We start from the raw sequence: 20947 nt of genomic DNA on the forward strand, positions 1-20947 counted from the left end.
AGGTTCCTACTGCAGAGTAAACATCTGGAACACAAAAGTCATTTTAGACCAGATTATATGAGTGGTGAGGTGCTCCAACTGAGTCTCCAGTGACTGTATAGTCACACACACAAACACACACACACACACACTCAAACAAACACAGTGTAAGTGGGTTAGATCCCGATGGATATTAGATTTGGCTTTTCTACATTCCCTCCATGCTTCTCTCCAAAATTCTCTTCTTTACAGCCTATTTGTCTTTCTGAACACCATTCTTACGGAGTTTAACAGTGAAGTTCTATAAAACCCATTCATATTCTGAATATAAGGTTTTGATTATTATCCATAATGTCGGAACCCTGCATGGTATATGCTCTTCTAGGAGCCACAGGTCTGCATGATATCAACCTTGTTTTAAGAAAAACACATTTCATTTGCAATTTCATGGAGAAGTAATACACTACCCACAATCCTAAAGTGTAACAGCAACTTCTCTGATTGGAGCTCAGCGTTACCATTGAAATGTTACGTTTGCCGCACCCATGAACAGGCAGGCTGGCTAGCTTGGGAACCAACCAACTCTGTAAACCAGAGATTCAGAGATTCGGCTTCAGTTCAGGAAAATGCTGTCTGACAACAAAGAAAAGCAGCAAACACATTTCAAATATAGTGTACACTGAAATCCATATCCTGTTTAGGTGCTAAAATACGTTTTGCTGCTGCCTGCGGTCCACAGCTGTAAATTACTTCCGTGTTGGGACTCCTGAGGCAGCTGTCAATCAAAAGTGAACTGACAGCTCACACACTCTTTAAAAATGATCTAAACAGCAAAATTAGCTGTTTTTGAACCAGGTTTTCTCAAGATATGAATGTTAATTTTAATTCAGATCTTTATGGATGCTTAATGACGAACTAAACTTTGATATCATACATGCATTTTTACTATTTCAAGGCAAGTTTTCAGTGGCTTTAAAGAGACAGGAAGTAAAACATCTTGGTTCAGACTGAGGGGCTGAATAAAGGGCCAATATGAGGTAGATGAGAATGTTTTTGAATGGTGAATCATGCAAAGCTACTCTAGTGGAACCCAAAAAACGAAAATACAGAGCTGGAAAAGGTCCTCTTTAAAAACGCTGCCGTAACATATTGCCACCAGTTTTCTAGTTGGTCTTGATTCATTTCATCTCAGTCCTCTCGACTTGTTTAATATACATGATTCTAATCTAGCAAGAGATCCCTTGGTGTCATGATTTATGTATTTTAGCCACTTCAAAAAGAAAGGAAAACCATTACAGAGAGACTAGGAGACAGTTTAGTTTTAATTAAATCGGGACAAATGGGGACCAAAAATGAAAATATGCGGCAGAGGATGGATGAAAACCAGTCAAGTGAGAGAGACCGAGCAGAAAGGAGAGAGAGATGAATGTGTGTCTGGTGTGGGATGGTGGGGGATGGGGAGGAGGTGGGGGCCAGTCTGGGTGCAGACCAAGGACACTGTGCCTTTCACAAACCCAGATCAGCCACCCACCCAGACTCCATCGCCGTTGTGTTGCTCTCAGACAGAGGAGCGCACAGTTGGGCGTTGTTGCCAGATTGGTTTCCCTGCAAAATTTCTCTCCAACCAGGTAAACAAACAAGCAGGCTGATTTAAATAATTCAGCAACTGCCTTTTACCCTGAATATAGATTAGACAGAAGCACAGAGGAACCAATCAAGTCTAGTTGGATGTTTTTTTTAAAGTGTGCCTGGTTAACAACCGTACTCAGAGGGGTTTTCCCTTGTATCAAGCACGCTCTGGGGAATTTCTACTGAAGTGTAAACTGGGATGAAAAAGTCACACATATTCAACCTCTGGCAGAAATTATGCTCCTTCTCGTCCTAAAAAACCCCTCAAACGGCAAAAAAAAAAAACCCCTCTTTCTACATGCAAGCAGAAAGATTTCTGCCAATGGGGTAAACAAGAATTGCAGGAGAATTATTGAAACTTGAATAAAAATTAGGCCACAACAAAACAATAACTGACATTAAAGAAGTTAAAAAAAGAGAGAGTGTTAGGCTAATATTCTCTTGCTTGGTTGTATCTGATTTAAACCTGCACTCATGGATTTTTTTTTGGCCACTTTGGAGGAGCACAAAAAGCTATCAACGCAACACTGACATGACGTGCTGAACATGTTAGCAAACAGCTGCCACACTCAGCATTTAACTTGAGTCTTCTTCCACCTGATGAATGCATTATAACATACACTCTCCTTTTAGCTCTGTTTTGGTCTCCACTGACTCCTAAGAGAAGAACCTGGCTCTTCAGCTGTTAGATGCTCCACTCTGTTCACCAGCTAGCTGCTAACTTTGCTGTTTCCTGCTGGGTGTTTAGTGGGATTTTTCTTTTCTGCTGAAAGCAGCTGTCAGCTGCAGCTGGAAACAAGGTTGATCAGAGCAGTGAGGCTGAATCAAAGCAGTAAAGTTACAGGCTGCAAAACAGGGTCGTCAAACTTAATTTAATCAAAGGCCACATCAGCATAATGGTTGCCCTCAAAGGTCTGGTTGTAAATGTAAGAATTCATAAATGTATATTGTAATTATATTACATTATTACCTCCACCAAGTGGGTTAAATTTTCTCTGCCATTTGTCTGTCTGTCAGCAGGTGTAGCATGAGCCAAGGAGGAACCCATTCAATTTTGGAACAGATCCGAATCCCAGAGCAGATACACAAATTATTTTTTTACTTTCATTAACACTGCAAGACTGCCCTTCTGGCTGCCTCTGCATTTGATTATTATTGTTTTTTGGTAAAAACTTAATAATTAACTAGCTCTGAAAGCAGAAATCTAATCAGCTTGTGTAGCCTACAAGCAAGATCTCAAATCCATAACGTTTATTTGCTTAAAAAAATGAAATGTTAGCCTTTTGCTCAACTGGTACTATATGATCATTTGAGATGCTAATTAACATATACTGACATCTAGCAGCTGGACACCTTCAGCGCCTGGATAATAAAATCAGAATGCGCTCTGGGACATGTCGTTTATGGACATGTACCTCTGCAACAGAGAACAAAATAGTTTTGCAGAGATTAGATTTTTTTGTGAGCTCTGAGGGGCCACATAAAATGAGGTGCTGGGTAAGTTTGACACTGTAAAACCAAAAACAATGAGCTAAAGGACAGAACAGTCCTTGGAGGTGATGGTAGGAGTTGGATTATAATTTTCTGTGAGTTTGAGCAACACCTTTCACGTTACACATAGTCCTTGGGTCCATTGTTATTATGAAAATATTGATGTTGACTCTTGTGGTTATTTATTAAAATTAATTGTGTTGTAGTTCCAATACATTACAGTTTATTCATTAATGCGGATCAGTGACAATGTTGGAGCTACTGTGAGGTAAACAAGAATATTAACTACACGCTGGATATTCAATTTAAGTTGACTTTAGGATGTCTAAAACACAAAGATTCAAGAAAACATGCAGACGTTGCTCAGTTTGCACAGAAAGACATGGTCAACAGGAAAGGGTAATTCTGTCAAAATAAAACCAAACATTTACAGTGCTGCTTTTGTCTTGCCTACTTTTTAGAACATCATCATCTGAGTTTTGAAATAAACAAGTAATCTAGTGTTCTCTAAATAGATGTCCAAGATATGATTGCAACAATTATGCAGCCCACACATCAGACTCTTTTCTTGCCAGTTCTAACTGAAAAAAAGATTGAAAATCTAATTAAAGGGCTAGTGTGTATGATTTTGTAGCATCTAGTTATGAGCTTGCACATTGCAAACATCCTGCGTCACCCTCCCCTTCCAAAGTGTAAGTGAAGATGGGCGCAAAACTTGTCAGAAATGGAAAACACTGTCTGTAGAGCCAAAGTTTTTGCAGTTTTTGAAGTTTTGCAATGTGGCCACCACTATGGAAGAGGAACATCACCCTCTGTGGATATAAATGGCTCATTCTAAGGTAATGCAAAAAAAGGATCCTTATTCTCAGGTGATTATAAACTAATGAAAACACACTCATGAATATTATTCTCCATTTCTGTCAGCAGTTACCTTGAAAAAGGTTAAATGGTCTAAAGTAAATGGTGCAAGATAACAAGATTATTTTCCTTGGATAAGATATCATGCCTTCTTTGAATAGCCTTTTCTGCAGGGTGAAAGAGAGCAGCCAACCTCTCAGGAGTGCATCATTAGATCTCGCAACTATTTATTATGACTCTCTGATTAACGGCTGACTTTGTCTGCAAGTTTCAGCCACATGGGGTAATACAGGCAAAACACCAATGATGGTCGACGGGGAAAACCCAGAAAAACATCATATACAATCACACCATCATGCTTGCAACTGCTTTGTAGATCTATTACACTACATAGTCAGTAATTTATCTCTGTTCACAAGATGTTTATTTATTTATGAGGGCAATAAACAATGGAGCACACCCTCAACCTTGGGAAATCACTTGTGTTGTTGCAGTCATCATTTCTGTCCTTCCACTTCTACATAAATCTATTAAATGTTACACAAACAGCGGCACATTAACTCTTCAGTGTGCCTGATCACAGCAGGATACTTTACAGTGCGTTGACACGAGAAACCTGTCTGAGCAGTTTTTAAGCATACTGCACAAAACTGTGGCACGTTATTCTACCTCTGCCAATCTACCTTTCCGTTCTGAGGCTTTCAGCCGGTTGCCACGGTAGCCTGCCTCCCACCGCCCCATTATCCCAACCACCCACTCACATATACATATACAGTCCACAGAAAAACACACCAACACAGTCAGGGCCCTAATGAAATGAATCCTTCTGTATCAGCAGCGCGCTGGCCATTTGGCACAATGAACTGCCATGAATAATTCAGCCAGGAGAAGAGCGATAGATGGCAAAGAGGGGAAAGGAAAGGAAGGTGGAGCCAAGACGAGAGGGGAGAGGCGGCTGAAAAACACGAGGGAACGGCAGGACGGGAGAGGTGGCAGTTTGCCAAGATGCGAGCGGCAGAGGAGGGGAAACACAAGAGAGGAATAATCACGATCGAACTTGCTGAGTCAATAGTGAGAGAAAAGCTGCGGGTTTGTATGTGTGTGTGTGTGTGTGTGTGTGTGTGTGTGTGTGTGTGTGTGTGTGTGTGTGTGTGTGTGTGTGTGTTTCTGACAATACAGAGGCCCCTTTGTGCTGCCCTGTGCAGATGCCTGTGCACAAACACACTGGGACGACCGAGCCGTGCCAGACTCTGCTACCTCCCTCTTTCCACACTGCTCTGTTTCACTTCTAAAGCTGCTGGATACTCTCTTTATATTGTAATCAACAACTGAAACAACATTCAAATAAAAAAAACAAATCCAAATATTTCATTATTTGAGCTAAATTTCTGAATATCATTCATTGTTCATCAAAATCACAATCACTCATTGTGGTGATCCCTTGTTAAGGATCTTCAAAATAAGGTGTTAAAATATGCAGTGCAGAGAGTCTGCAGAGTATGAAAAGATTCATGCAGCCATGAAACTGTTTTGCTTAACTTTATAAAACTGCTCCAACTCTTAGTAAAGGAACCTAAAAACTTTAAATTTAATTTTATGTCACACAATTTTATACACTAGAAGACTTCTAAAAGGCTTCTGTAATCAGTAATATATTTACTGTTATTGATCATAAAAAGACCATGGTATGTCATCAGAGATTAAGAAAACATGCTAAATAATCACTTCTCAGATAACAATGCTGCACCCACAGTGTCTTCCTTTGACATTTCTATTTTTTGTTTGGCCGTTTCACTTTAATTAAAGTTCAAATTAATGCTGAATCCTCACCGAATAAATAAATGTTTGTTTTTGAGTCGTAAGAACGTTTATAACGATGTAGATGTTTATAATGGTTAAACTGAGCAATATGTTAATAAGTCTGGCAGGCAGTGAGACAGGCAGCCACTGGAACATGAATTCCAGAATGTGTATTTTTGTACCAGTGGGCTTTTGTTTTCAGGATAACAAGTTTAACTTTACATTGACAGACAGTTGACAGTTTGATCACTTGTTATTGTCAGATTATAATGTTGCGCTCATCTTGCTCTCCTGCAGTGCTTCTGCAGCCTGCCTGAGCTTTCCTTGAGTCTGGGGGGAAAACTTCAACCATGCCTTGCATATTAAATAAGGATTCGACTTATTTAATATAAACTTTATAGCTCCAACTGGCTATCTTAAGACAACTTAGTCATAAGTAGGGATGTCCTGATCTGATCACGTGATTTTCAAATGATCAGAATCGGGTGGAAATTATCGGATTTAACCTTACAAAACAACAAGCATGGCCATGTTCATGTTTTAAATTCATCCTGAGGTAGAGATTGTTAAATGGAATGACAATGGCTTAGTTTTAATATTAATAAGTTCCACAACATCAATATTCATTGTTGCACAGATGGAAACACCGTAAACGTCACAATTTACGGCATTCTTTTAGAAATGTATTCTTTTAAATGGCACTCCTGTGACTCCATACAGGAAGACTTGAGATACTGAGAGAAAGAGAGAAGCTTGAACATTTATATATTTACAAGGAACATCCAGATCCAGAGAGAAAGAGTCAGAAAAGCTCAAAAAAGTTACAGAAAGTTTCACTACAACTGAATTCTCTCTCCTGCAGTGGCTGACATGAAGAGCAGGAGATGCTGTTTATCAGAACGTCACTTAAGACGGCACAGACTGAGTGTTATGACCACCTTACACCAGATGATCAAGATGACAGGACAACAACACCTCAACTCTGGCAACATTTGAACAGCAGTCAATATTGTAGCTGTAATGCAACAAAATGCACTTAACAGCGAGAGCTACACAATAGTGCAGCACCTCGTGTGTATGAGCACAGCAGCAACTTACGTGGAAACCTGATGCATGACCTTGGTGGACGTGTCTTTCAGCGTGTCCTTCAAGTTGTCCTTGAAGTTGCTGAAGAACTTCCCGGCTCCTCCCTTCACCATATCCAACAGTCCTCCGCCATAATTGGCATCCATATCTGGAGAGGACATTTTAGCCAATCAGAATCCACAGGGAAACAAAGACAGTAAACACAATGAGGATGCCAACAAAGAAACACACTTCCATCTAAGTTCTACTGAAAAATAATCTGCACTATTAATGTTATTCTAATGTTTCTTTATGTTATGCATAGATTTGCTCAGGTTAGGTCCTTTTGTTTTCTTATGTTGCGTATTTGTGCCTTGCACAGTCTACACTCTTGGAAATAGAAACGCTAACTAAAACCTTATAGGTTTCTTTGGTTGGTCTCCATAGGAGAACCCTTCTTGGTACCAGATATTTAAAAGTAATGTTTGAAACACGGGTCAACATATGAATATTTGAGGGTGGAGATCTTTTAATACTCATGTTTTCAACAATCCTCAGAGCACTTTCTTCAAAAAAGGGTTCTTAGCATGAAAAGGGTTCCCAATGGAATTCTTTAATCTTACAAACAACCCTTTCATCAAAAAGGGGTTATTCAGAGGCAAATCGTTCTGGGTGGAACCCCAGTTTGTCATGAAGAACCCTTTTCTAAGAGTGTAGATTTTTTTTTATCTGTTAATCTGTTAAACTGCTGCACTATAGGCTCCTGAAAAATGGTGTTTCATCCCAAATGTATGCTTGTAGTATATGGATGAGCTGACAATAAAGAGAGTCTGAGTCTGCGTCTAAATGTGATCCTTCAAATCAAGACTGGAATTTAGAGTTTTTCATTTGACTTCGGTGATGAACATGAGTCACTGAACAGCACACCAAGAAAACATGTGTGTGGGTGTAAAGGAATGAAGGAATGATGGAAAATGACACAAGAGATGAGATACAATAAAATACACACCAACTGGAGCTGGGTGTGTGTGTGTGTGTGTGTGTGTGTGTGTACACACTATAAAGAGTAAGCAAGTGTTGGAACAGTGTCATATCTTAGTCAGCACCCCTCTGGTGATCTAAGCTTTTCTCTCCCTCCTCTCCCTGCGTTTCTCTTTCTCTTCCCTTCATATATCCAAACACAGCACCACAGCGGCATCACATGAGACGTAACTTGGCAGCACTGACAAATCCACAGACCAAAGGGATTTTCAGCATTTTCAGCGAGAGACTCCTCTGACCACCTGGGTGCAACAAAAACTTCTCGCAGTCTTGTCCACAGGAAACCACCAACAGACAGACCAACAATCAATCATTTTGTGCTCTAGTTTATCATTTGACAGAACTCTCTGGAACAGTGGTTCTCATGGTGAAAGCCTTGAGTGTAAGGTACTACTATCTGACATCAGCAGGCCCTGAAAAAATATATAATATATAGTTTTGTGTCGAGATGTAGTTGTAAATAGCTGTTTGCTCAGACATGGTTTGGTTATTCTCAAATATATGTTCTACAGTACCGTTAATTTTTGAGTGTGTACACAGAAATGTACATAAATAATTGTATAAATTATTTTATTCTAGGATTGTCCATGGCTCAGGTAGAGCAGGCTGCCTACTGATCACAGGGTTGGTCAATCCAGTGAGGATGCAAAAGCCAGTGCATTCCTCTGGGTTTCACCAGGAAGGGCAAAAAGCCCAGGGCAAATAAAATATGCAGATCATAACAACAGCCAGGTTGGGCGCGGCCCCGTTTGCCAGCAGGACACAGATGATCCGCTGCGACGATGTCCAAATTGAGGTGCAGCCAAAAGAAGAAGATATGCTGTTTATATTATATATATACTTTATTTTTATTCTTTTCTAAATGTAAATATTTGTTTATGTCCTATGGGTGTGACCAGTGTGTAATAATTACAGGAATTTATGTACATAAATGAGATATATTATATATAAGTATGTTATATATTATTATCAATAAACTTAAACTCATAATCTATATGTTCCCGTTACTTTAGAATCATCATCGTGCGCTGTCTACGGCAGCGCAGAGCGGACAAACTGCACTAACAGTGAGTCTTGGGAAGCCCATGGCGACCTTACGTAGACGCCGCAACGTAAACACGGAAGTAGACGGGGAGGATAGACGCGGGTGATTGCTGGCAGACCATTTAGCGTTGTGAACTTTGACTGGCACAGTTTTGACAAATGGAGGATCATACATACACTGTACCAGAACAAAAAGCAGCGGACAGTGAATCCCCGTCATCCAAGAAGCGGAGACGCGAAGAAAGTAAACGCAAGCATGACAGGAAACTACGGTGGCCGACAAGTGCAAACGCGCTGCATATACAGACAGGCGCTACAAATACAGAAACGCGCTGCATATAAGAAAACAGATGCAAAAGGAAATCGCTGCAAATACAGAAACGCGCTGCATAAACAGAAACGTGCTGCAAATACAGAAACGCGCTGCATATAAGAAAACAGATGCAAAAGGAAATCGCTGCAAATACAGAAACGCGCTGCATAAACAGAAACGTGCTGCAAATACAGAAACACGCTGCATATAGGAAAACAGATGCAAAAGGAAATCGCTGCAAATACAGAAACGCGCTGCATAAACAGAAACGTGCTGCAAATACAGAAACGCGCTGCATATAGGAAAACAGATGCAAAACGAAAACGCCGCATATACAGTCACACAACGGAAGTGCTCCAGGCCTCTAGGGGCAGTGCTGAGCTTTCCCCCGAGAGACAGACAACGGACGAATCAACCTGCGGAGGAGAGGAATAGGCCTACGTGAAAATATTATGGCACATATTACTAGATAAAATCCTTACTGTCTGTTATGTATTATGCACTCCCTGTACTTTACTGTTGTTTTATGTATGAGTGTTGTCATGTTGCTTATATAATGTCATGTTTCCTTGTATGTCTTCAACATGACAATAAAGTTTGTTTAAAAAAAAATAAAATAAAATAAAAAAAAATCCCGAAAGGGGAAACGTAATTATGAAGAATAAACATCCCGTAACTGTTTTTTAAACTAAAAAAAAATGTGAGAAGTAGAAGGTTATTGGTGAGAGGAAAATTGGAGGTGGGAGAGGCTACATGAAAAAGTACGTATTCTTTTTTCTTTTTCTTTCTTTCTTTCTTTTTTCCACATGTGGCCCTCATCTTTTACTGTATTAAGAAAGTGCAGCTGATTTACATTTTTACATTTTTACATTTTTGTTTGTTTGTCGGATTTACATTTTCTGATTTTTTGCCTCTCCCGCCTCCAATTTTCCTCTCACCAATAACTTTCTACTTCTCACGTAGGCCTATTCCTCTCCTCCGCAGGTTGATTCGTCCGTTGTCTGTCTCTCGGGGAAAGCTCAGCACTGCCCCTAGAGGCCTGGAGCACTTCCGTTGTGTGACTGTATATGCGGCGTTTTCGTTTTGCATCTGTTTTCCTATATGCAGCGCGTTTCTGTATTTGCAGCACGTTTCTGTTTATGCAGCGCGTTTCTGTATTTGCAGCGATTTCCTTTTGCATCTGTTTTCCTATATGCAGCGCGTTTCTGTATTTGCAGCACGTTTCTGTTTATGCAGCGCGTTTCTGTATTTGCAGCGATTTCCTTTTGCATCTGTTTTCTTATATGCAGCGCGTTTCTGTATTTGTAGCGCCTGTCTGTATATGCAGCGCGTTTGCACTTGTCGGCCACCGTAGGAAACGGCAAAAACACGAATCAACATCGGCATAGCGTTTACACGATGGAGATCGCTGATGGAGGACAAACGTTTTCACAGTGACGCCGAGGTTGCCTGTTTTCTGCTGGACAGGTAATTCATCCTACACACATAATTGTAGTTTGTTGTGAGATAGCTTTCGCTCGCCATTTTGTCCGCTGACGGCCACCGTATTCTTGGTGAGAGAGGGGCGGTGTCGGGGTAAAAACTCTTAGTTGCGATCTAAGGTTTGAACGTTAGATGCCACTGGAAATCACACACTTCTCCTTTAATGTCAAACAGGAAAAGTTAAATAGACACAGAGAGTGAAGCATATGTATTGCATTAACCTGGAAAGCTAAAGTTGGATTTATAATCAGTGGAAAGACTTTTTGATTTATAGTTTAATGTCAGATTTCACCTGCTAATGGTAGCACTAGACAGTAAATATTATACATGATCTGGCTGTACCCTGCTTGAATTATATTATTAAAAAAAACATTCAGTTCTTGCATGCAGTATAAATGTTCTACATTCACCAATTCTAAAAATGCTGCATATTTCTGCAAACTGGGGTCCCTTAGTAGTAATGGAATTGCATACATGTCAAAGGTTTTTCATATCCAAATCACAGCATGCATTTCTCAAGGTCTTGGTGTCTTAATGTGGTATTTTTGAGGGATTTTTGACAATTTTTATAAATTTTTGAGCAACCAAAAGAACGCTGCATCAACTTCTGGGACATAACCGAGCATGGGAATGTAAATCATAGCCCTTATACGCTCTCAAAATTATAAAATTACAAATATTATAATGTTAATATATAAAAAAAAAAAAAAACCTGAAAGTTTTAATGGGCACCTAACCAAAATGCAATGCATGACTAGAAAAGCTTGATACAAAGTGCCAAGCTGCATCTTAAATTAATCTTCAGGTTCCCAGCTTTCAGATAATGTACATCACTTCTAAGTGGTATACTGTTCACCAGTTATCTCCTTAAAAACCCAGCCCCCCCTAAAAACACAACAATGGGTGTATGGTAGGGAGGGGTGAACTAGAAAAGGTTAATGCACAACTGTAAATAAAGTCTACAGTCAGTATTAGTAGGAATTAAACAAAACTTTATTTATGAGCTTCTCAAAATCCCCCCAGTTATCCAGATGACGGCTTCTTCGTTGTGACAACATCATTCCTGTATATCTGCTCTGAGTTTATTACTGTTTGACGTGTCAAGTTTAACTGGGGGAGGAAGTTCTGAGTATATCAGACACGTTCATCCAGCCAATACTGTGAGGAGTTCGGCCTGATATCGAGGTGAGGCAGATGGTTCATTATGATGAGATAGTATCGTGTCATTAGCTGGTTGTTGGCTGCGATTTGTGTGATGTTATGGCCACTAAAGGCACTGCCTAAGAGGAATAGCTAATTGGCTATTACAGGTCACTTTTGCTTTATGCTCGTGGGCTGCTGTGCCTTATTCTGTGTAGACCTATTAGTTATATTATGGCCTCTTCCAGGGTAGTTGGTTTTAAATTCATATTGTAGTGTCGAGATGCAGGCCAGGTTCAGGTCTCTGGTTTACGCCCACGCTATAGTTAGTATCTCCTCACATACAGTGCTAATGTTAGCAGCAAGATAAATAACTAGACCTAGATAACATCTGAGGTGCAGTGAAGGGGATCACTTTTCATTTATTCTAACTGCAAACTTTCACACTTACTCACAAAGACATTACAAACACTGTCTGTCTCTGAGGAAATCCATCTACAGAGAAATACGACTGCTGAGACAAAGATTCCTGATTAAACATGAACAGTAACTTCTTTATGCTCTTTCACTCTGGTTCCTCTCTGCCCTCACTCCTTCACAAACCAGGCTTATCTACTTCTGATCCCTCTTTCCCTGTCTGGTTCACTCCATCCTGTCCTCCTCCTCCTCCTCCTCCTCCCTGATGATTCTTCACTAAACTCCAAATTTAGACTTTTCATCTCCAACACCACAGCCCTGATTCCTGAAATGTGTGACAGGCATTTATTTTTTATCCGGAATGAAGCTCCTGCTTGTTGAAAAGCATATGATCCACAGAAATTTACAAAACTACAACAGTTGTTGTGTCTGTTTAATCATCGGAATTACAGATTGTTTTTTTTGTTTTTTTTTAACAGAACACAGTGAATGCAGTGTAGTTTAAAGACGTTTAGTACAATACCTAAAAATAAAAACGCATGTTTGTGTGCTCAGGGTCACTTCAGATCGGGGCTCAGAGTCGTTTATAGCCTGTGTTACAAACTTTGGATGTGGAGTTTGAACAAAATTTGTATTTACTCTTTAGACAAAGAGAGTCAAACAGGTTTTGCATTATGGCAATTGGAGGATCCAGTGTTTCTGGAGCTTCATCCATACTTTAGATTTAGAGTCAATATAGCCCAGCCTCTGCAGCTTTGTTTGAGTCCTCTAACTTCACAATAGTGCAAGTGCAATAACAAAATCATTGGAGTCCTGCTTTAATTGACTTTTATAGCTTGGTAAGTACTTTGAGACAACAAGTAAAAAAAAGTTTGAGATAAACCTTAAGACAAGCTGAAACCTACACAGACCTAACAAATTTTTTTAGTCTCTGATGGTCAGGAAGGAGCACAAAACTTAGAACTGGTCAGCATTCTTTTGTTAGACGGCCCCCAAGTCTCAAGCAAGAAAGTCAATTGTTCTATGTTTTTGTACCAAACCAAACATTTTTTAATGAGAATGGCTGCATCTGAAGACTTCAAAGTAGAATCTTTACATATCACACACTATATGATTTTATCCGCTGACTGTCTAGACCCAACTAACCCAGACTGGAACAGAAACTGGTCCAATCAGTCCCAAGGTTATAAAACCAACTTTAACCGAAATGAATAGCTGAAAATATGTAAACATGAATGTAGAAACACAATACAAGAGGACCAAAAGAGGAATTAAACCCTAGAACTGCACCACTGACATTATCACATCTGTACCTTTTAACCTTTCAACCTTTAGCTGACAGCAGGTCGTGTTTTGCCCATCCTGATGTAGTGTCCTCGGTTTTTTGAGGTGATATTTTGTGTGTGTGTGTGTGTGTGTGTGTGCGTGCTAAGGTCATTTCATCTTTATTTATCTGTACAGCAGAGAATGTCAGCACCTGGTGGGAGTAAATAAGGAGGAGGACAGCATGCTGCAAAGGCTGAGCTGCCTAATATACAGAGAATAACCCTGTTAACGCTGCTGCTGACTGAATTAAGTCCTCAGTCATTTAATTTGTTGGTTGAGTCCTGGGCTAATGCCATACAATTACCATCTAACCTTCATAGGAAGGAATAGCTCTACAACTGGGAAGTACTATGTGCATTTTTGTTACAGTAATATGACGCTACAGCTGCTAACGGGACCATTCCTATGTTCCTGGAGTCCTAGGGTTTGGGTTTGGGGAGATGAGTTATCTGTTTTTGTTTTGTTTTTTCCTGATGTGTCATGTTTCCATCACTGCCGATCGGAGCTGGAACCAATAAATACCTGTGACTACTTCAGAGTCATTTTACCAGTTCGCAGTTATCGCAGTTCTCGACTCTGATTCTTAGAGTGCATTCTTCACAGCACAGCCGTCAACATCATCTTCATCTTACTCTCATCAAACAGACAAGTAAGCATATTTCCCAAAATGTGCAACTATTCCTTTAAAATGATCGCCACATTGAGCATGTCTGCACCGAGGAACACAAACTGAACCGCTCCCCTTGCATTCTCCACGCAGCGCTGTAAGTTTGAGTCTATTTTTAACTTCCTTACTATGCAAATTTCCCAGCCAGCGTGCATGACAGGACGTATTAGGAAAACCTGAAACCTGCCCTGCCTTCAAATCAAGAGCTATACGAGACCTGCTAATCACGTTCAGATGCCCGCGCAGGTGAAGAGGCATCCGTGATGATAACGAAGGAAAAAAAATGTGCTTCAAAGAAACCTCACTACAGGGTGAGCTGTTCCATGAAAACAAGACCAGGCCAACAGCTCACCCCTCCTCCCTCCACCCTCCCCTACCCCCCCTCCATATCGCTTTCACAGAGTCGACCAATAGAAACAGAGAGAGGTGGAGAAAGAGAGATGACTGAAGGAAAGAGAGAGACAGTTCCAGTTGTGTCCGGAGGGATCAGTGGGCTGTTTGAATATGTCTCCCTCCTCCTACAGCCTCAAACCTCTCTGCTTCAATATCCGGCTGGGTGTGAATGACAGATGGACGCACACACGCAACGATAAAGCAAACACACTGCGCTGCACTCGAGCTCAGTGCTTCTACACTGTGCTGGGCCTTGTTGTGTCCTGGACCTGAATGACTGCGGCGTAAACCCGGTCCCTAATCTGCTTAATTAATTATAGATGCTGCTGATGAGACATGGGGTGTATGATTAATCATCTACTATACAGCTTAGCCAGAGGAGTATTCCACTGCTCTGACTGGAGAGCAAGCTCTTACAGGCTGCTTAAAGCATGACACATTGGCACACTGCAGGTGCATTAAGGCATTTTAATAGTCAAAGAAAACTGGGTATAAAAAGTCTGAAATTCTTAAAGGGACGGTTCACCTCAGAATCAAAACTACATATTTTCCCTCTTACCCAGAGTGCTATTTATCCATCTAAATGTTTTTTGTGAGTTGCAGAGTTTTGGAGATGTTGGCCATAGAGATGTCTGCCTCCTATCCAATATAATGGGTTTTTACCAAACTACACCTGCCACCTGTATCATGGCACAGAAAGAAGTGTGCGTCTACTCACAGACAAGAGGCTCATGGTGCAGAATGTAAACATTAATAGCGTCCTTCTCAGTTGAGCTGTAATGTTAGCACCACTACGCAGGATTCGATGTTCGTTTGTTTTTCCCCTTCCATTCCAGTCCAAGGTCTTTAAATGTCTTGTTTTGCTAGTTTCGAACCAAAAGATATTCAGTTTAATATGATAATAAACAAAGAAAAGCAGGAAATCACCATATTTGAGAGGCTGAAAGCAGCATTTTGCATGAAAAATTACTTTTACTATTACTACTATTAATCAATTGTCAAAATAGTTTAATAGTTGAATTCTTTTTTTGCTAGAGTTTCTAGATCTACTCGCCCAACATGGCATTTTACTTGACCTGGGCAAGCAGGCGATCCTTATTGCTGAGCCCTACTAAGCTAGTTATTGCGGTTAAATGGTTGGTATGTGTAGTTATGTAGTAAGGAAATAGTAAACCGCCCTAACAAGGTCTCTGGAGTATGTTAAGTAACAGGGTCATGATATCTCCAAAACAATCTAGTAAATCATACTACAGGCAAGAAGAAAAGACGTAAGGAGGTATTTTTGATTTTGAAGCGTGCTGTCCCTTTAACTTACTCTGTACCAGCAGATTGATCGAGTATGATTTCCCTTGATATAAGTGGTGTCCAGTCAAGCTAATACATGCGTTTACTCTCTATGTGTAAACAGGTAAACAGGTTTTTTCATTCTGGCCATTGAAAGTGACAGGTCTGATTAATTTGTGTTGATGAACTGACAGCAGCAACATGACGGGGAACGAGAGGGGAGATAGAGAGGGAGATGGAGATGGAGACCAGGGATGTTGCAGGTCTAGATCAGGGCCTTGACCGCTACAGGCCACCAGGGCGTCTCAAAAACTGCAGTCAGGGTATGTCAGTCGCTGCTTGAGACTCTAGTTGGGATGCTGGTTTTACTACTATTCATCAAAATGTACACAACGCCACTGAGAGGGGAGACACCTGCCTTATTGACACCAATGTATGCAAAGTAATATTGTTGAAAAATGAGCATTTCAGGCTGTATCTGAGGCATCTGGGATACCAGTATCAGAAAAACATACTAAAGCATTTCCTCTTGAATAATTGGCACCAATTGATCATCTCTAAACAATATCAGTGATTCACTTTGGTGTTTGTTTATTCACTTTTTATTGTCAAAGACCCAACTGTGTCGGTATAAAGTGTAGTGTGGATGAACTGTACCTTTCCTCCTTACATGCTTGTCCTCCTGTACATCATATGCTTTATCTCTATTTTATGCTCTGTTATCTCTTTCTCTGCATATTTGTGTGAATTTGCCTGCTTGCTTTTCTATCTGGCTGTTAGCTGCTCTGTGGGCCTCTGCATCCGCGTCCAGATGGATGTGGGAGTACGCAGCCTGCTGAGCCAGTCACAGTGACGAACCTCGCTAATACAGACACCAGAGGAGGCTCTGATACAGCCTCCGTCAGGTAGATGCTGCAGCAGATAGCCCAGCCGCTCACAGAGAGAGGGAGCGGGACATGAACAGAACACAAAGATCAATGGTTTGTTTGAATGTGTCTCCCTCCTTCTAGAGTGCTAACCTTTACCCCTCAGTATCAGGCGGCGTGTGTGAATGGGACGCACACACACACACAGACAGGGACAAGCACGCACATACACATGAAAGAGACCATCCCAGACAGACATCTGACACTGGAGCCCATCCCCCCGCCCCCAACCCAGCCTCCTCCTCATCACCACCAACAATCCCCTCTCCTCGCTGACCCCTCCACCCTCCTCATCCACCTTCTTTTGTTTCACATAAGTGTTCGTCCCCGGAGGCCGGATGACTCCACAGAGCGCTGCAGTGAGGTGGACACGGGGCAGGCTCCACACGCTTAAACTTTCAACACCCAAAGTAACGGATCTCCTTATTAGCCTTTATTCATTGCAAATAATTACTGTGTTTATGATGTAAAATTAACAGCAGTAGCTATAGTAATAATTGCATTGGGCTGGCAACTGCACAAATCTTTAAGATTAAGAAGCTTTGCAAACATGGGTGATGCGCAAACACTGTCCGCTAAGGATGTAACTATATATTGCAATATCACAAAAAATTATAAAATGACTGCTGCATTGGTTTTATTTTGCAATTGTTTTGCAAATGTATACACAGAAGACAATTTATGCCTTTTTTTGCACACTTTTGTTTCATTTTAGCAAATAGGGGAACAGAAGCACTTTAATTTATAAGGAAAAACTAATTTTACACATGCACATCCGACTTATCAATTAATAAAGGATATTTTTTCAAGTTGTCATTTAAATAAATAAATACTATATCGTGGAATTTGTATTGTGGAGTTTTTTGTATCATTACATCCCTACTATTCATACATGAAACATTTAAATTAGTTACTTGGAGATAACCTGGAAAATGAGGAAAAACAAACCTTTATCAGGATAAACTTCATTTTTAACAAGACACATTACTTCAAACAGAGTAATAGTTACAGCAGTACATGTAGCAGTGACAGCAGGAATGGTCGCAGTAGCATAAGTAGCATTAACTGTTATCATAAAACTTAATTCTCCACAAGAGGCTCTTTTACAGAGGACAGAATTGATCTCAATGAGGATAAAGTGTCAGAACAAATTACTTATTATGGCTGAATTCAATAAAGCGTGTAGAGGATTTGTCATCAGATTAATGATGAACAGATGGATTATAGCGTCCGCCTATTTCATCACCAGCATCGTGTTTTTTGTTTTTAATTGGATACGTTTGGTTTATAATCCATCAGCCACGGCCAGCTGACCAAACTTCTGAACTGACAGCGTTTTGTGCTTCTGCTGCCTGAAGCTGAAGCAGGATTTATCCTACTGGTATGCATTTTCATTTTTAAAACCCCTATAGGAGAGAAAATAGGCCGCAAAATGTGTTTTGAAATGATTCCAACTTTTAGTTATTTTAACATATTACGGACACTATAATATTGTGTTCTGTGTTGTGTTATGCCAGTCACAAAGTCTCAAGTCTTTGCACTAAGGTCTCAAGTCAAGTCCCAAGCTACGACAGGCAGGTCCCAAGTTCTGAGTCCTAAAAGAGTCATAATGCACTCTTACCGAATGTTACGTCGTTTTAACCTTGACTTATTGTTCTTTGTGTGACTTCAAAAATCGAACAAAGGTGGAGGAGGTTGTTTTCTCTGTAACTTTCAACATTTTTTGCAAACTGTAACTCGTCTTTTGTTGACAGTTTTTGTACATGAATGTATCATTGTTTTTCCAACTGGAGCTCAGTGATGTAATGTTTGTTCCTCACTGTTCTCTCCTTCAACTTGACTGGATGCTATTATGATATTTTACCTCATAATTGTGACTTTTTATCTCATAATGCCATAATGGCTTTTAATTCACAATTTTTACTTTTAGTCTCATGATTTTAGCTTTTTAGTTCATGATTATGACTTTTAATCTCATAATTATGACTTCAACTTCACCTTTTTTTTTTACTTCATACATGTGACTTTTAGCCTCATACTCAAAGTATGCATATCATATCTTTTAATCTCATAGTTATGACTTTTGATCTCATAATTTTGACTTTTCATCTCATAGTTATGACTTTTAATCTCAAAGTGTTGACTTTTTATATCATAACTATGAGTTTTAAACTCACAGTTATGACTGTTTATGTAATAATTTTAACTTTATCTCATAATTGTGACTTTTCATCTCATAATTATGCATTTTTATCTAGTAACTATGACCATTTCTCTCGTGATTATGACCTCTGATATCATAATTTCAACTTTTTATCTCGTAATTTACTTTATCTCATAATTTTGGCTTGTCCTGTCATAATTATGACTTTTAAGGGGATAATTTTGGCTATTTATATAATAATTATAACTTTATTTCATACATTTGACTTTTTATCTCACAACGTTTTATCTTATGATTGTGACTTTTTATCTCATAATTATAACTTAATATGGGATACTATTTTTGCATAACATTTTTCTTGTTTTTACTGGCGGAAACGGGCTTCCATAGACATGTCTTGCTCTGCTCTGCATACAATAGCCCAGTATAACCATTTAGGTGGGGTCTGGGAGCCACCATGAGGTCCAGTGCCTCATTGTATACTTTAACTATTGTTAGCCTTTGTGTTATATACCACATTAATACTGTGCAAAGTCATCACATCTTGCAGTCGCCATGCCTGCAGCCGGAGGCGGTGAGGAGGACCGTCTCTTACCTGAGCTGTCCATGGTGCTGCAGTCCTCCTCTCTCAGCGGGCCTGCCTTCGGTCCAAGGGTGGCCGCTATGGAGCCTGCGAGTGTGCTGCCGCCGCCGCCGCCGCCGCCGCTGCTGCTCCCTCTGCCGCCGACGCTGAAGCTGCTGTCTCCGCCGCTATCGACCAACTGCAAAGATTCATAGCCATCGTAACTGGTCTTTTTCTTATAGGCCCCCAGCAAGCTCATTACCGAAGGACACAAAAGAGAAGAAATTTAAGACAAAAGAAGCTCCAAAGACGTAGAAGGCAACGCCGCGCCGTCGCCAACACCACCGCCGCCGCCGCCGCCGCCACCTCCACAGCCGCTGCTCCTGCCGCCTGAGCTGCTGCTACTCCTGCAGGCTGCACCACCGCCGCCACCACATGTCCGAGGAGAGGAGGAGAGGACGACCGGTCTCCTCTGTTTTTCTGCTGAAAGAAATATCTCTGCCTGGAGGTCTCTCTCCTCTCTCCACTCTCCTCTCCCTCCCTCTCTCTGTTTCTATCGCCTCCTCTTTTTCTCAGCAGCTCCGCATTTTACTACGACGCTGCTCCTTCTGCTGCTGCTGCTGCTGCACCGCTATCACTGTAGTCCCCGACTGAGTAAAAGGGAAATCCACCCCAACACACAATCCTCTAATGTCATTGCTGCATCTATTATTCACACACTCTAACCAGGAGTTGTGAGTACGCCTGTAGGCCAGCTTTTCCTCCAGCTGATCAACACACAACAGTTTCATAAAGCTAAAAACTACAAAAAAAATAATTTGAAAATATATTAGAATGTCATTAAGTTACAAACTGTTACAGTTCAGTTACTATTTAACACCACTGACAAACTATAATCAGGGAAGGAATGTAATTAAATGCTTTTACTCAAGTACAGTTTTGAGTATTTCCATGTTATGCTGCTTTATGCTACCACATTTTGGAGTCCAATACTGCAGTTACTAATTCCACAACTCAAAAATATTCAGTTTGCTGTCATAGAGGAGTGGAGAATACAGAAACATTTAAGAAGCTGGAATTTCTTTTAATGCTCTAATAATCAAGTAATCTATTATCAATTGATGGTGAATTTAATAGCTGACAAGTAACTAATTAATCGTTGTAGCTCTGTTATGGATTAAGTTATCCAGCTGTATAGAAAGTAATAAAAATTAGGTCCACATTGGCTGCAACGTTAAATTGATTTGCATACTAATTCACCACTATAATTATAATCAGTAATATACAAATTCTGAAATCGACCTTTCTCCATGGTGACTAAGTACTTTTACTTTTGGTTCTTTAAAGCTACTGCATGAAACTTTCA

General features: G+C 40.3%; 1 protein-coding gene across 3 annotated transcripts in view; it reads right to left on the reverse strand.

Annotated features, from left to right (window-relative positions):
- Positions 1-20947, reverse strand: part of dnajc6 (DnaJ (Hsp40) homolog, subfamily C, member 6) — a 53479-nt gene that overhangs the window by 26536 nt on the left and 5996 nt on the right. For 2 of the 3 annotated variants that reach the window (XM_084723660.1, XM_084723659.1), the window contains exons 1-2: positions 19615-19844; positions 6856-6991 (exon numbers count right to left, since the gene is read on the reverse strand). In XM_084723660.1, the coding sequence (XP_084579786.1) occupies positions 6856-6991; positions 19615-19840 (362 nt within the window). In that variant the 5' untranslated portion in view covers positions 19841-19844. Of the gene's footprint in view, positions 1-6855; positions 6992-19614; positions 19845-20947 lie in introns of those variants that run through there. The other variant, XM_084723661.1, reaches the window with a different exon arrangement.

This window comes from Lutjanus erythropterus, chromosome 7 (assembly GCF_056507025.1).
Source record: "Lutjanus erythropterus isolate fLutEry1 chromosome 7, fLutEry1.hap2, whole genome shotgun sequence".
Taxonomy (NCBI): domain Eukaryota; kingdom Metazoa; phylum Chordata; class Actinopteri; order Lutjaniformes; family Lutjanidae; genus Lutjanus; species Lutjanus erythropterus.